Here is a 16,254-nt window from a genome sequence, read left to right as displayed (position 1 = left end):
GGAGGTGGAGGAGGAAGAAAGAGGGAGGTGTAAAAACATGATCTTGATACATGAAGCGTTGGCAAAATAAATGTCATACAGTTTAGATCTACACTAGGCATCAAAATTACTCAAACTTTTGCTTTCAGTTTTAAAATAAAAAATCCAAATGTTTTGAATGAACCAAAAATAATTTCACAAATAATATTACAAAGGGGGTCATGGCGCCTTTACAGATATAATATATATATATATATATATATAACCAGGGGGCTTGTGCTTTTATCATCAGAAAAATCTACAGTGAAAAAAAAAAAATTAAAAAAAATCCCCAATTTTACAAATTTCCAACTTGAATAAATGGAGAATGTTGCCACCTTGTGGACACTTTAGAGTAGTGCACATAGTCACAATTGTACAATCTACTATACGCAGGTACTCCTCACTTAACAACCAGGTTCCGTTCCAACGATCCATTCCTTAAACGAATTGTTAAACGAGGAGTCACAAGTAATCAATATTTTAAGCATTCCTATCTACTGTACTGTATTGTGAAAAAAAAAAAAGAAGGTCTAAACACACAACTCCAGCTTGCATAAGTACAGAACACAAACGAAAATTCTGCACTGTACAGTACAATGATGTATAGTATTTTGTTCGGGTGGGGAGAGCTGGTCGTAAGTCTGAGTGGTCGTTAAACGAGGAGTATCTGTATCCAAAATCTACACAACATGGCTGAACCATCTGCGGACATCCCATTCCAAAACCTATGGCCATTAATTTGGATTCCACCTCACCCATGAACATTAATATGGAGCCCTCTTACCCAATGGGCTTCAATTTTGAGTAGCCAACTCCCCCCCCCCCCCCCAATGGAGACTAATATAGAGGGCCCCTTCATGTAAATTAATATGGAGTTGCCCCCCCACCTTTACAATGGACAGAACTGTGGATTTGCTGCCCCTTTCCCATGGCCATTATTATGGAGCTCCCATGGACTTTCATATTAAGTCACCACCCTCCATGGACATTAATATGTAGTTGCCCTGTACATGGTAATGTACAATCTACTATATCCATAATTGACATCTGTGGACATCCCATTCCAAAAACGATGACCATTAATATGGATCCCCCCCCCCCCCTCTGCTCATGGAGCCAACTTCCAATCCCCATGGACATTAATGTGGCTTTATTGTCCGTTTCTCCCCCCGGACATTATTATGGAGCCATAGACCTAAATATGGAATTGCCAAGTCCCACCTGTCCAGCCCCCCAAATCACAGTCATTAATATGTAGTTGCCCCCTTTCCATGGCAATGTACAATCTACTATATCCAAAACTTGTACAACAAGGCCAAACATCCGTGGACATCCCATTCCAAAACTATGACCATTAATATAGATTTCCCCACACCCATGAACATTATTATGGAGCCCCCACCCCAATGGACAATTATAGAGGCTCCCTCATGAACATTAATAGTTCCCCTCTGTTCATAGACATTAATATGGAACCAACTTCCAATCCCCATGGACATTAATGTGGCTTTGTTGTCCCTTTCCCCCCCCCCCCCGGCCATTATTATGGAGCCATAGACTTAAATATAGAGTTGCCAAATTCCACTTGTCCTACCCCCCTCCCCCAAAATCACAGTCATTAATATGGTTTTAGAAATGTCAAACTTGAATAAATGGAGAATGCTGCCACCTTGTGGACATTTTACAGTAGTGCGCAAAGTCACATCCAGTCTAATGTACTGCGCATCTAACGCAACGAAAAGCTTGCCTGGAGACATAAAACTGAATAGGAAAATAGAAGTTGATATTTATTTTTTTCTAGAACACTGGAACCCGACCCAATAATTTGGCTAGTACAGTCAAATAGCAATAGATACATACAACAAATAGATCTACAAAGAATTATGTATTAGTCTCCCACAAAATATATATATTCTTTTCCATGCATTAATATCTGCAATCTTAATAACTTTATATCCGGGGGTTCAGTGATTTGGATAGGTCAGGAAGGTCCTCATGTTATGTAATTTTGGTAACTCTGAAGGAGATTGTATTGCCAGTATGGGGGGAGCTTTAACCAAAACCTGTCATAAAAGAAACAGGGGCTGCCAGTGATCACCACCTCCACTGAAAATGCTACATGCCTGGCAGTCATGTTGACCCAATTTTTTAGTAGGTTGAACCTCAAAACTGGAACAAAGGTAGGTAAGAGGGGGCTGATTTTCTTGATATACAAACTTGAAGCCAGGGGCTAAACATGACAGCCAGGAAACTAGGCTAAAGGCAGGAGCAGCAGGCTTCCCCGTGTGACAAGCCAAGTCTTTCATCAAGCAGAGGTAACTCCTGGAAACCTGTCTCGATATGGACCTTATATGGACTTTACGTAGTTGCTTGCGTAGCAGATGCCAACTGTTGTCACCCTATAAAAGGAAGTGCCTAAACAAGGTCCTTCATGGCAGGATCACCAGGGATTATTCTGAAATCTGCAGACTTTAAAAGATTGTAAATTGACTTTTGAAATGGCTTCAACATGTTTACTGGTCTGCCGCAATCTTAAATCTGCTGTCTATGGGATGCTCACACAGAGGCACCATTCCAGTTTACTCTCCGCTCCCCTGTCACAACAACAAGGAAATCTTGTGTATTTCCCACTGGAAGCCAAGGAGTCCTCCAGAGCCCGTAAAACCATCAGAGAACAGGATAGCAGAAACGTACTTCTTGTGAACTTCTTAAATCTGCGTGTCCGCATTCGACTCAGCCAAACGGATTTATCCATTGAGCGCCATTGGTGTGTCATTCTCCGGGCCGGAACACAGAGAAGAGTCTTACAGAACGTTCAGTGGGGTCTTCGTGCCTTGATTAGATCTGTCCCAATAGGGAGGTCCTAGCAAGTCTTTTCTTCCATTGCGACCTAAAAAGTGTAAAAAAAAAAAAAAAAAAAGTGACTGGGTGAGATAAGAGGGACACCAAACACCAACCGAAACTGCACATTTTACCTCAGGAAATATATTTATACACAAATACTGTACATATACTGTAAATACACACTTCCCATTCATTTATATCCAAAATATACACAACATGGCCAAACGTCCATGGACAACTAACCATCACATCTATGCAAGCTTGTTGGAGATCCAATTCCAAAACCATGGCTGTTAATATGGAGTCCACCACCAATGGACATTATGATCCACCATGGTCATTATTATGGAACCCTCCATTAATATCAAGTCCCCTTCCAATGGCCACTAATATGAAACAAACCCCTCCATGGACATCAATATAGAATCCCCCCCCCTTTTCCATAGCCATTATTATAGAGCCCCACCCATGGACTTTTATATGCAGTTGGCCTCCCCCTGGGCCATTAATATGGGGCTTCCCAATAGACATCAATATGGAAGTCCTCCTCATGGACATTAATATAGAGTTGTCCCCCTCCCATAGCCATTATTACGGAGCTCCACCCATAGACTTTTATATGGAGTTGGCCTCTCTTTGAGCCATTAATATGGGGTTCCCCAATAGACATTAATATGGAGGTCCTCCTCATGGACATTAATATAGAGTTACCTCCCTTCTCATGATCAGTAATATGGAGTCCACCGAATGGACAATAGTATAGAGTTGCCCCCCTTCCCATGGTCCATAATATGGAGCCCTCCGAATGGACAATAATATTAAGTTGCCCCCCTCCCATAGCCGTTATTATGGAGTCTCACCCATGGACTTTTATATGGAGTTGGCCTCTCTTTGGGCCATTAATATGGAGCTCCCCAATAGACATTAATATGGAGGTCCTCCTCATGGACATAAAAATAGAGTTGCCCTCCTTCTCATGGTCATCAACATGACGCCATCCGACTGGACAATAATATGAAGTTCCAGCCCCCCATGGCCACTAATATGGAGCCCCTCCATTGACATTAGCATATAGGTGCCCCACCTTCCCATATTATTATAGAGCCCCCCATGGACCATTAATATGAAGCCCCCCAATAGTCATTAATATAGAGCCCCCCGAAATGAACATTAGTAACAAGTTGACCCTCCACCCCATGGCCACTAATATAGAGCCCCCATGAACTTTAAAATGGAGTTGCCCTCCCGAAATGGACATTAATATAAAGTCCCCCTCCCCGGTCACTAAATATGGAGCCCCTCCATGGATATTAATATAGAGTTGCCCCCCCTTCCCATAGCCGTCTTTATGGAGCGCCCCATGGATTTTAATATGAAGTTGCCCTCCCCATGGGCCATTAATATGAAGTTTCACGCCATAGTCATTAATATGAAGCTGCGCGCCCGCCTCCCTTCCCCTTGGCCATTAATATAAACCTCCCCCCACTTTCCCCTTCTCCCATCAGGGACATTAATATAGGGTTGCCCCCCGCATCATGGACATTAATATAAAGTTGCCTCACTTTGTGGCTAACAACCTCCACTCTTCTGGGAAGGCTTTACACAAGATTTTGTAGAGTGTCTGTAGAAATTTATGCCCATTTGTGAGGTCAGGTATTGATGAGAGGACCTGGCTCACAGCTCACAGTTGGCGTTCTGATTCATCTCAAAAAGTGTTCAGTATGGATGAGGTCAGGGCTCAGTACAGGACACTCGAGTTCCTCCACACCAAACTGGTCACACCGTGTCTTTATGGGGCTTGCTTTGTACACAGGTGGCAGTCATGGTGTAACAGAAAAGGGTGTTCAGTAGGGTTGAGGTCCAAAGATGTTCAGTAGGGTTGAGGTCGGGGATCTGTGCAGGACAATGGAGTTCCTCCACACCAAACTGGTCACACCATGTCTTTATGGCACTGACTTTGTACAAAGGGGCACAGTCATGCTGGAACACACAATGGGGTTGAGGTCCAGAGGGGGTCAGTAGGGATGAGGTCAGGGCTCAGTACAGGACACTCGAGTTCCTCCACACCAAACTGGTCACACCATGTCTTTATGGGGCTTGCTTTGTACACAGGGGCAGTCATGGTGGAATAGAAAAGGGTGTTCTGTAGGGTTGAGGTCCAAAGATGTTCAGTAGGGTTGAGGTTGGGGCTCAGTGCAGGACACTGGAGTTCCTCCACACCAAACTGGTCAAACCTTGTCTTTATGGAGCAGGCTTTGTACAAAGGGGCACAGTCATGCTGGCACAGAATATGGGGTTGAGGTTCAGTAGGGTTGAGGTCAAGGCTCTGTGCAGGACACTGGAGTTCCTCCACACCAAACTGGTCACACCATGTCTTTATGGCGCTGACTTTGTACAAAGGGGCACAGTCATGCTGGAACAGAAAATGGGGTTGAGGTCCAGAGGGGTTCAGTAGGGATGAGGTCAGGGCTCAGTACAGGACACTCGAGTTCCTCCACACCAAACTGGTTACACCATGTCTTTATGGGGCTTGCTTTGTATACAGGGGCAATCATGGTGGAACAGAAAAGGATGTTCAAGTAGGGTTGAGGTCCAAAGATGTTCAGTAGGGTTGAGGTCGGGGCTCTGTGCATGACACTGGAGTTCCTCCACACCAAACTGGTCAAACCATGTCTTTATGGAGCTGGCTTTGTACAAAGGGGCACAGTCATGGTGGAACAGAAAAGGGTCTTCACCAAACTGATACGACGAGTGAAGACCCTTCTCTGTTCCACCATGACTGTTACGACGAGTGAAGACCCTTTTCTGTTCCACCATGACTGTTACGACGAGTGAAGACCCTTTTCTGTTGCACCATGTTCCCAGTGAAGGGTACTATTAATACGACATTGTCTACAATGACGTATTAATAGTACCCTTCACTAGGAACATCTGAACTCCATAATTTGGAGGGGAAGGGGGGTTTACATACTTTTGGTGATATAGTGGGGTGTCATAGTAAACCAAACAAGTCTCAATAGCCAGTGAGAGACAAATGAAGGACAATCTACCTCTGCTGATGCGCTTTTCTTCTTCTTCCAAATGTTGAGATCAGCTGCAAAGATGGAGGAAACAGGTCAGCGGATCATCCTCGTAGGGTGCAATTGGTTGGTACTTTGTAATGTTATCGTTATCACGCAATGCTTTGGCCATATGCAATTCCTTGTACATTGTACTGTGTAGCTGACACCATGCAGATCCCATCAGTCGCCAATCATTCTCTGCCATTCATTGAAGGTATTTTAGTAACAGATGTGGGCGAAACAAAAAATCACTACAAAACACCAAACTACAGCCGCAACAAGGGGGTTCGGATCACTAAAATCAGCAAATACCACATTATGGCCACTAGATGGTGCAGAGGAGCTTGCATGTTCTCTTTGATAGTCAGCACCATCTAGTGGCCATAATGCAGTATTTTACACATTCACAGATTCAACCTACAGAGAAAATAAACCTGAGAACATTCAATTTGTGTCCCATTCTCAAAAGAGCAGGCTTACATGCAGTTTTGATAGATGAACAGCAATGCGATTTGTTTTAAATACCCAACACCCCCCCCCCCACCCCCCGCCTTCAATAGAATAAAAAGCACTAAAGAAACCCAATTCTTTTGCTCCCATAGGGAAGATAATCTGTGCATTAAACACTGCATTATGGCCACAAGATGACATAGGAAATAGGTAAACTTCCCATTGCCATCTACTGGCCATAATGTGGTATTTTCTACATTCACACATTCGATCTGTAAAGAAGGTAGCCTGAGTACATTCAATTTTGGCCCATTCGCACAGAACGGACATGCAGTTTTTTCATAAAAAGGTAAGCCCCCTTCAATAAAACCTGTTTGCACTAAAGAAACCTAATCATGTCAATCATTTGTGCGTAACAGAAAACACTGGATTACAGCAACTAGATGGAACTGACTATCATAGGACTCATCATATGCTCCTCATTGCCATCTAGTGGTCATAATGCGGAATTTTTGGCATCGGCACATTTGAATTACAGATATTATAGAGCAAAAACTATTTATTTTTCTACATTTGCACAGAACAAATTTACATGCAGTTTGGATGAATGTGATTTTTTTTTAATACACCCCTTTCAGTAAAAATGGTTAGCACTAAAGAACAAAATCATTTTGCACCCTTAAAGTAGAAAAAAACTGTGTGTGCAAAAAATACTCTATTGTGGCCACTAGATGGCACTGACACTCATAAGAAAAAGAAAGCTCCTCACTGCCATCTAGTGGCCACAATGGAGTATTTTCCACATTTCACACATTCAAATTACAAGAAATATAGCTTGAGAACATTTCAAATTTTTTTCTCGCATCCTTACATGAATTTACATGCAATTTCAACGGAGGAACAGCTATGCACATTATTTCAGAATCACACCTCAAAGTGGAGGTAAAACCGAACAATAAACTCCCCTCTTTTGTGCTTCCTTTTGTTCTGTTAAATATACAATTAAAGCACATCTAAGGACTTTAAAGTGCAATGCATTACATTTTGTTTTTGGGTTTAAGATACACTTTAATCCTTTTAGAAAAAGAAAAAAAAAAAAAGAAAAAAACTTAAAATTTGCTTACTCAGAAGAACTATAATTCCTATAGTCAGCATCACTCCTGAAAACACTAAACCTCCAATGCGGAGAGATTTGTAATCTGAGGAGAGAAGAAAACACAGATGCTTCTGATGATACAATCTGAAGAAAAGACTCGACCAGCCAACGTGATAAAGGACGGGATTACTTGCTCAGAAAGGTAGGACGATTACGAAACCAATATATTGTGTTGCTATTTCTATTTTAGTGTTTTTTGTTTTTTTTTACATAGTCTGGTTACATAAAGACACAAGTTCAACCAATAAAAGCGAAAAAAATCCAAATCATACAATCCAATATAAACATTCCTATAACCACGGTTGATCCAGAGGAAGAATCCCAGCAAAGCATGATCCAGAAAAATCTATCCCGATCCCCTGATCGAGGCAAACGGATTTTCCCTGGATCAACTTTACCAATAAATGTCAGTATCCAGTTATATTCTGTACATTTAGGAAAGTATCCAGGCCTTTTTTAAAGCAATCTACTGAGCTGAACAGAACCACCTCTGGAGGGAGTCTATTCCACATTTTCACAGCTCTTACTGTGAAGAAACCTTTCTGTATTTAGAGCCAAAATCTCTTTTCCTCCAGACGTAAAGAGTCCTTGTCCTCTGATGACCTTACAGTGAATAACTCAACACCAAGTACACTATATGGACCCCTTATGTATTTATACATGGAGATCATATCCCCCCTTATGTATTTATACATGGAGATCATATCCCCCCCTTATGTATTTATATATGGAGATCATATCCCCCCCTTATGTATTTATATATGGAGATCATATCCCCCCCTTATGTATTCTACATGGAGATCATATCCCCCCCTTATGTATTTATACATGGAGATCATATCCCCCCTTATGTATTTATACATGGAGATCATATCCCCCTTATGTATTTATACATGGAGATCATATACCCCCCCTTATGTATTTATACATGGAGATCATATCCCCCCTTATGTATTTATACATGGAGATCATATCCCCCCCTTATATATTTATAAATACGGACCTTGCACAAAGCAAGGTCCATAAAGACATGGATGAGTGAGTTTGGGGTGGAGGAACTTGGTTGGCCTGCACAGAGTCCTGGCCTCAACTCGATAGAACACCTTTGGGATGAATTAGAGTGGAGACTGCAAGCCAGGCCTTCTCATCCAACATCAGTGCCTGCCCTCACAAATGCTCTTCTGGAAGAATGGTCAAACATTCCCATAGACACACTCCTAAACCTTGTGGACGGACTTCCCAAGAAGAGTTGAAGCTGTGCTAGATGCAAAGGGCGGAGCCAACTCAATATTGAACCCTACGGACTAAGACCGGGATGTCATTAAAGTTCATGTGCGTGTAAAGGCAGGCGCCCCAATACTTTTGGTAATATAGTGTGTGTGCTGCGCCAATGAAGACGACCCACTTCTGTGGGGCTGTATATACAGGTATGTGTATCATAAGGAAGGGGGGAAAATGGTTGTAAACCCTTACAGACCACTTTGACCTACAGGTAAGCCTAGATTAAGGCTTACCTGTAGGGTCCAAGAAATATCTCCTAAACCTCCTGTACCCGGTTTAGGAGATATTTGCAAAAAAAGACAGGCACCGCTGTCTACGACGCATGGCGCACGCCGCTGCTAACGGCGATATGCCGTTAGTGTCGGCTCCCGTGCGCATGAGCGGGAGTGACGTCATCACGGCTCCGGCCAATCACAGTGCCAGAGCCAATACCCGGAAAGCAGATGGACGCTACATTGCAGGCTCCTGTGTCAGGTAAGTGACACATAATGGGCTACTATCCGATGTGATGCGATGCGATGCATAGTACCCCGTTATGCTTTACCTTTGCAAGGAAACAAAGAGGAAGTAACACCCATCAGGGTTTACTTCCTCTTTATAGGGTAATATAGTGTATGTAATCCCATGACAGTGGATCTTCTTGTGCGAGCTGGAAAAAAGAATACATTTTTTTTTTTTACTAGATTCCCCAATCCACACTATACAGCACTAATGGACAGATCTGCAGGGTGGGCTATTTTTAGTCTGAGAGGCGGCACCAGCGGCGTTCAGAATACCCAAACAGCAGCTGCATCTGACTGGATGCAGCCCCTGTTCGAATGACAATTTTCTGCCTGGCCCCTTCAATCTCTCAATTGAAGGATATTGGGTAGGACGGAAGAAGGCGATGGGACCACCCGCAAAGTGGATTTCAGCTGGTTCATTCAGTACACCTCAGTGGAAGGCTTTGTGCGGTACTCACCATAGTGAAATGGATCAGATTCTGCAGCACATCCTGTGAGGGGAAGCAGACGGGAGTGTTAAAAAAAAAATAATAAAAATAAATAAAACAAAAGAAAGAAAATGTAAAAAAAGAAATGTTTTATACTGTATAAAAAAAAGGGAAAATATATTTTATATATATATATATATATATATATATATATATATACACACACACACACAATATATATTATATTATATATACATACACTATATATATATATATATATATATACACACACACACATATACACACACACACGTATATATAACAAAAGGAAGGAAATTAAAAGAGAAATTTTTCATACTGTATTAAAAGAATAACAATTATATGTATATATTATATTATTATATATAAAAATTAGAAAGTTGTGAGAGGCTGGGCTGGAATCCGAGGAGAAGGCACATTACATGGATGGACTGGAGAAGTGACACTTGTGTCTAAAGGGGGTGAGGAACACCAAAGAAGAAATCAAGAGACAAATTTTCCCGGATTGGGGCTTTAAAAATAAATCAGCACATTGTTTCAAAATGAAAAGCTGATACAATCTTGAAGTACAACCAATAAAATCATCACCTCCCATGCACCATAGGAAGGAACATACATTTAAGGGCTCTGAAATAAGCTCAGACTTCATGATTGGATGTTGTAAAGAAAACCCACACACACCATGTAACAGATCTATGGACTGCCCATGCCCAGCAGTGAAAGGTGGCACTAGGGGGCGCCCTGGACCCCTGGGACAGGATGGCCTTCTACATTCCAGCTCAGAGATGACCCAACTCTTTAGGACAACCATCCATTCTACTCACCTGTTATAATCACACTGAGAATAAGAAAACTGCAATGGAAAACCTGAGAGGAGGCAAAGAAAGCCGGTTATGTTTTATATACAAAAAATAGATTTATCAGATGCAAAGCAAGTCAATGTAAAACAGGGGAAGTCAGAGGGGCGAGGGGACAGATTTACAATAGGAGAGAGAGAGAAGAGAGAAGAGAGAAGAGAGAAGAGAGAAGAGAGAAGAGAGAAGAGAGAAGAGAGAAAATAAATAATATTAAAAAAAAGGATGCGGAAGAAGGGAGAGATAGATAGATATCTACCTTACAGAACATTGCGAACTCTCAGGGCACAATGTACAGATCACACTGGAAGCACCAACAACACTCCAGCATACAGCGGCGATACTTATACGTTTCTATGGACATTATTTACTGAAAACACACTCAGGACAAAACAGGATAAAGCGAGAAAGGAGAAGAATTTCCAATACAGACCGGTGAGAGGATCAGACAATGGGCGCTCAGTATATAGACTGACAGCCAGAGGGGACAGAAGATCTCCCGGAGGATACATAGTAACAACAACAATGGCAGCTCTGAACTTCAGGGATTACACTCAGCTTGTTCTGTTCTTCCCCTGATCTGAGATATTGTGTTATGTGGGGTCATGTTTGGATGGGACATGTTATTATATACAGGTTCAGTATGACCACCCATGTGCCACACTGCAGCCTTGGAGGAGATCAGAGTCACACTACTTGCAATGCCTCACACCAGGTTCCTTTTGACTTACTAGGGGGTAATAAAAAAGCCACATTTTTTTACCATCAACACAGTAGGCACTTGCCAATAGGAGATTGAAGATAAGAGTTTTTCACTAATTATTATTAATTCTCTAATGATGAACCTTGTAACCCCCCCCCCCCCCACCACCACCACCACCACCACCACCACCACCATTATCAGTAGTGAAATAAATCTCAGATATTATTATTTATTATATAATTATGATATAATAATCTGAGCTGGTTTACTAATAAAGTACTTTTCTATTTTTGCAAGCTTGGTTTTCCTTTTATGTGTTGAGTAAAATATCCACCAGAGGGATCTGTCAGTACAATCACCCCCCCCCCCCCCTCTCTCTCTGGATGAGGGAGGATTAGAACCTGTTGGGCTTGTTGTCACCTTCTTCTGGCCTCCTACAACAACACAGACTGTATATATGTACACACACACACACACATTATATATATATATATTTATTACACACACACATATTTATATACACACATATATACATATATATATTATATACATGTGTAATATAATATACAGGTGCATGTCCTAAAATTATAATATCAAAAAGTTAATTAAATTTATGTACCAAGTCAAAAAGTGAAACTCATTATATAGATGTGTTGCACACAGAGTGATAGATTTCCAGCATTTCTTTCTTTTAATTTTGACAATTTTGGTTTACAGCGAGTGACACCCCAAAATTTAGCATCTCAGAAATTTAGAATATTACATAAGAACAAAAAAAAAAAGGATTTTTAACACAGAAATGTTGTCTCAGTGAAAAGTCTGTCCATGTACAGTATAGTATGCACTCAATACTTGGTCGGGACTCCTTTTGCATGAATTGCGGCATCAATGTGGCATGGCATCAGGGGCGGATCCGGGGGGGGGGGGCAACGGGGCAATTGCCACCCCCGAGAAATTTGTTGCCGGGCGGGTGACATAGCGGGCGGCTCCTCGGGCAGGTAACATAGCCGGCGGACCAGGTGGTGCGGGTTGTGGGCGGGCCGGGCTGCCAGGTGACTCAGTGTGTTGGCAGCTGGCCAATCAGTTAGCCAGGGGCAGGGGGAGCAGAGAGATGAGATCAAGTGATCCAGTGGCAAATCCACCCCTTGGATCACTTTTATATCAGAAAGACCGGCGCCTGAGGGAAATTTCAATACTGGGGTTACGGCATTTAGCTGCAGTCATAAGCCTGATATTAAACATTCGATCAGATGACATATTGTGCCAGTTAGGCGGTTGGCAAGTGGTTGATCCCACCTAAAATACATTGACCCTGAACTTTGACCCCAACCTTGATCCCAACAGTGACCTCGATCAAACCCTGATCTGGCTATTGAAATTTTTTTTTTCACACACTTTTCTAGGTTTCCAATTTTCGTCTCTAGTATACAATGTATCTTTTTTTTCATTTTTTTTTTTTCCCCTCGAAGGGAGAAGATACATTGTATACTAGAGAAGAAAATTGGAAACCTAGAAAAGCTTGTGAAGAAAAAACAAAAAAACAAAAACAAACAACAAACACACACAAAAGGCAGGCTGTACAGTGACTGATCACTATGATAGCCAATCAGAGGCCATCGCAGAGCTCAGATGATCGGGAAGCGAGCCTTCTGGTTACCAATTGTTAGTAGCAGATCCGGAGGTCTTGCTCTCCAACACAGGATTTACTCTCAACATAAGTGGAGTTATCCTTTAACCCCTTCCTGATGTGTATTCATACCTGTATATACAGCCCCACAGAAATGGGTCTTCTTCAATGGCGCAGCACACACACTATATTACCAAAAGTATTGGGACACCTGCCTTTACACGCACATGAACTTTAATGACATCCCAGTCTTAGTCCGTAGGGTTCAATATTGAGTTGGCTCCGCCCTTTGCAGCTATAACAGCTTCAACTCTTCTGGGAAGGCCGTCCACAAGGTTTAGGAGCGCGTTTATGGGAATGTTTGGCCATTCTGCCAGAAGGGCGTTTGCGAGGTCAGGCACTGGAGTTGGATGAGAAGGCCTGGCTCGCAGTCTCCGCTCCAATTCATCCCAAAAGGTGTTCTATCGGGTTGAGGTCAGGACTCTGTGCAGGCCAGCCAAGTTCCTCCACCCCAAACCCACTCATCTGTGTCTTTATGGACCTTGCTTTGTGCACTGGTCCAAATCATTTGCTGGAGGGGGAATTATGGTGTGGGGGTTGTTTTTCAGGGGTTTGCTTGGCCCCTTAGTTCCAGAGAAGGGAACTCTTAAGGCGTCAGCATACCAAGACATTTTGGACAATTTCATGCACTCAACTTGCGGGAACAGTTTGGGGAAAGCCCTTTCCTGTTCCAACATGACTGAGCACCAGTGCACAAAGCAAGGTCCATAAAGACATGGATGAGCGAGTTTGGGGTGGAGGAACTTGACTGGCCTGCACAGAGTCCTGACCTTAACCCGAGACTGCAAGCCAGGCCTTCTCGTCCAACATCAGTGCCTGACCTCACAAATGCTCTTCTGGAAGAATGGTCAAACATTCCCATAGACACCCTCCTAAACCTTGTGGACGGCCTTCCCAGAAGAGTTGAAGCTGTTATAGATGCAAAGGGCGGAGCCAACTCAATATTGAACCCTACGGACTAAGACTGGGATGTCATTAATGTTCATGTGGGTGTAAAGGCAGGTGTCCCAATACTTTTGGTAATATAGTGTGTGTGCTGCGCCATTGAAGACGACCCACTTCTGTGGGGCTGTATATACAGGTATGCATACACTCATCAGGAAAAGGTTAAAGGGTAACTCCACTTTTTTTTTTTTTTAAATAAACCTTCCCCCTCTGGGTGAATCTCTGTACATTGCAGGGATTGTAACAAACTTTGTAGCAGATTCCTACTTTATGTTGCTCTGAAGAAATAGCGGTTTCCCCATGTCCTGTGCAGACAAATTCGGAATGGGAGGGCCTGGTTTATTATAATCACCCGGTGCACTCAGTTCTCATGAGGAAAGTGTCAGGGTCTGCATCCCTTTAGAAGCATTTAACCCCTTGGGAGCATCTCACCAAAACTGAAATTCCTACTGCAGGGGATGCCTAAAATCTCACTTTGTGAATACAAAGTGAATGGGAGCGATTTTATAAAATTATCAAATCAGCTGCTGCACCTGCAGGGCTCTAATGAGGAAAGTGGCAGGGTCTGCATTCCTTTAGACACGATTTCCCTTTGGGAGCGTCTCGCCAAAAAAAATGACATTCTTGTTGCAGGGGATGCCCAAAATCTGATTGGTATCTTAGCGCAGACTTGTGGGAAAAAAAAAAAAAAAATCAGTGAGCCAATCACACAAGCAGGAAATAATATATCGGGGGGGGGGGGGGCGTTCTGTATACCATCTCTGTGTACAGAGCAGCCCCAGGTGGCCATATTGCATTTTACAAAAAATGTGAATTATTTCTGGCTGGAGTAGCATATTATATATATATATTAGATGCGGTGGCTGCACTAGTTTTAATTTTTTTCTGTTTTTCACCTGGTGATCTTGCCGGTAACACACCTCCTGTGTTAGAGAGCCCCCCCCTGGGGGAAGGAGCACAGGGGGCACCATTGGACAGCACCATTGTCATTCTGGGGGGGGGGGGCAGCAGATTTACAACGCTTTTCACCCAATTGAGTTTCTCCTTTAAACCCTCCATCACAACGTTCAACCACAACACACACAACGGGGGAGGGGCTCTGCGGACAGGAATCGGAGGACGCACCCTGACAGCTTTCAAAGGAGACAACACGCTGTGAGAAAACAAACCGACTTTATTGAATTAGTAGTTAAAAATGTTACAGAAAATAGTTTACATAACAAAGATGGGGGAGGGGGGGAATCAAAGGTTGCGAAGCACAAACTGTTATAAAGTAAGTTTAAAAAAAAAAAAAAAAAATTAAAAAAAAAAAAAAAAAATTAAAAAAAAGTTTTTGAATGGACGTCACGTTCAGCAGCGACTGGCGCTCCCTGCAGGAGAGAGGGGAAAAAAAAAAAAAAAGTCAGCAAGTGAAATGGTGCAAATGTGTGCTCATGCCTTACCCAACACAGCAAATACTGGATTTTTCATTACCGTTTTCTGTTATAGAGGGTCTCCCCCTCACTAGGGACTCCCCAAAAGGCACCCTTCACTAAGACTAGGGACTCCCAAAAGGCACCCTTCACTAAGACTAGGGACTCCCAAAAGGCACCCCTTACTAGGACTAGGGACTCCCAAAAGGCATCCCTCACTAGGCATTCCCCAAAGGCACCTCTCACTAGGGACTCCCCAAAGGCACCCCCTCACTGGGCCCCACAACATACTCCTTGCTAGGGACCCCCCCCCCCCCAAGCACCCATCACCATGCCTGCTACTCAACACTCTTCCCTCCCACCGCACCCATCGCCATACAGCACATTGCACTACATCACTTATACAGTCTCTCCGCACCTTCACCCAACATATAGAGCATCTCCTCCCCTGTGATCCATCTAACCACCCCCTTCCTCATGGAGCATCTTCACACCAACACCCCATCTATAGAGGGTCTCCTCCTCTCTGTTCCCACCAACAGCCCCAGTCGTCATGCAGCAGGTAGCACCACCACCCCACTTATAGAGCCTCTCTGCATCATCACCATCCCAGTTCTTATAGAGTGTCTCCCCACCACCCAACTTATAGAAGGTCTCCACACCATCACCACCACCCAACCTATAGGAGTGTCTTTACACCACCACCACCCAACTTGTAAGGTGTCCCCACACCCCCACCCCACTTATAGAAGGGCTCCTCCCCTTTTTTCCCTTCCACCATCCCACCTATAGAGCATCTCTTACCCCCTGCTCTCTACAAGGGCCCGTCTGACAGCTCCCACTGTGATTGCCACTCTGACACCCCAATC

The 16,254-nt window shown here is 43.2% G+C and overlaps 2 protein-coding genes across 8 annotated transcripts in view; both read right to left on the bottom strand.

The window, feature by feature from the left end:
* Window positions 1-1,795: 1,795 nt before the first annotated feature.
* LOC141110293 (FXYD domain-containing ion transport regulator 6-like) lies at window positions 1,796-11,471 on the bottom strand. The gene is made up of 6 exons (XM_073601589.1): window positions 10,898-11,471; window positions 10,609-10,651; window positions 9,776-9,808; window positions 7,502-7,576; window positions 5,916-5,959; window positions 1,796-2,911 (listed from the first exon to the last, which is right to left on the bottom strand). Exons 1-6 carry the CDS (start codon window positions 10,907-10,909, stop codon window positions 2,885-2,887), a joined length of 234 nt encoding a protein of 77 aa, XP_073457690.1. The 5' UTR covers window positions 10,910-11,471; the 3' UTR covers window positions 1,796-2,884.
* Window positions 11,472-15,127: 3,656 nt separating this feature from the next.
* Window positions 15,128-16,254, bottom strand: part of LOC141110291 (FXYD domain-containing ion transport regulator 3-like) — a 47,481-nt gene continuing 46,354 nt past the window's right edge. For 6 of the 7 annotated variants that reach the window (XM_073601585.1, XM_073601587.1, XM_073601586.1 and 3 more), the window contains exon 8: window positions 15,128-15,343. In XM_073601585.1, coding sequence (XP_073457686.1) covers window positions 15,324-15,343 — 20 coding nt within the window. In that variant the 3' untranslated portion in view covers window positions 15,128-15,323. The remainder of the gene's footprint in view (window positions 15,344-16,254) is intronic. The other variant, XM_073601583.1, reaches the window with a different exon arrangement.

The sequence above is a fragment of the Aquarana catesbeiana genome, linkage group LG10, assembly GCF_042186555.1.
Source record: "Aquarana catesbeiana isolate 2022-GZ linkage group LG10, ASM4218655v1, whole genome shotgun sequence".
Taxonomy (NCBI): domain Eukaryota; kingdom Metazoa; phylum Chordata; class Amphibia; order Anura; family Ranidae; genus Aquarana; species Aquarana catesbeiana.
This window is presented reverse-complemented; position numbering and strand designations above follow the sequence as displayed.

Bases quoted from the DNA above. Each gene is read 5' to 3' on its own strand.
- LOC141110293 (XM_073601589.1), bottom strand. The intron at 9,809-10,608 runs GTGAGTAGAATG...TTCCCCTCACAG, and splicing joins TCTCAGTGTGATTATAACAG to GATGTGCTGCAGAATCTGAT. The intron at 7,577-9,775 runs GTGAGTACCGCA...TTCTCTCCTCAG, and splicing joins ATCTGATCCATTTCACTATG to ATTACAAATCTCTCCGCATT.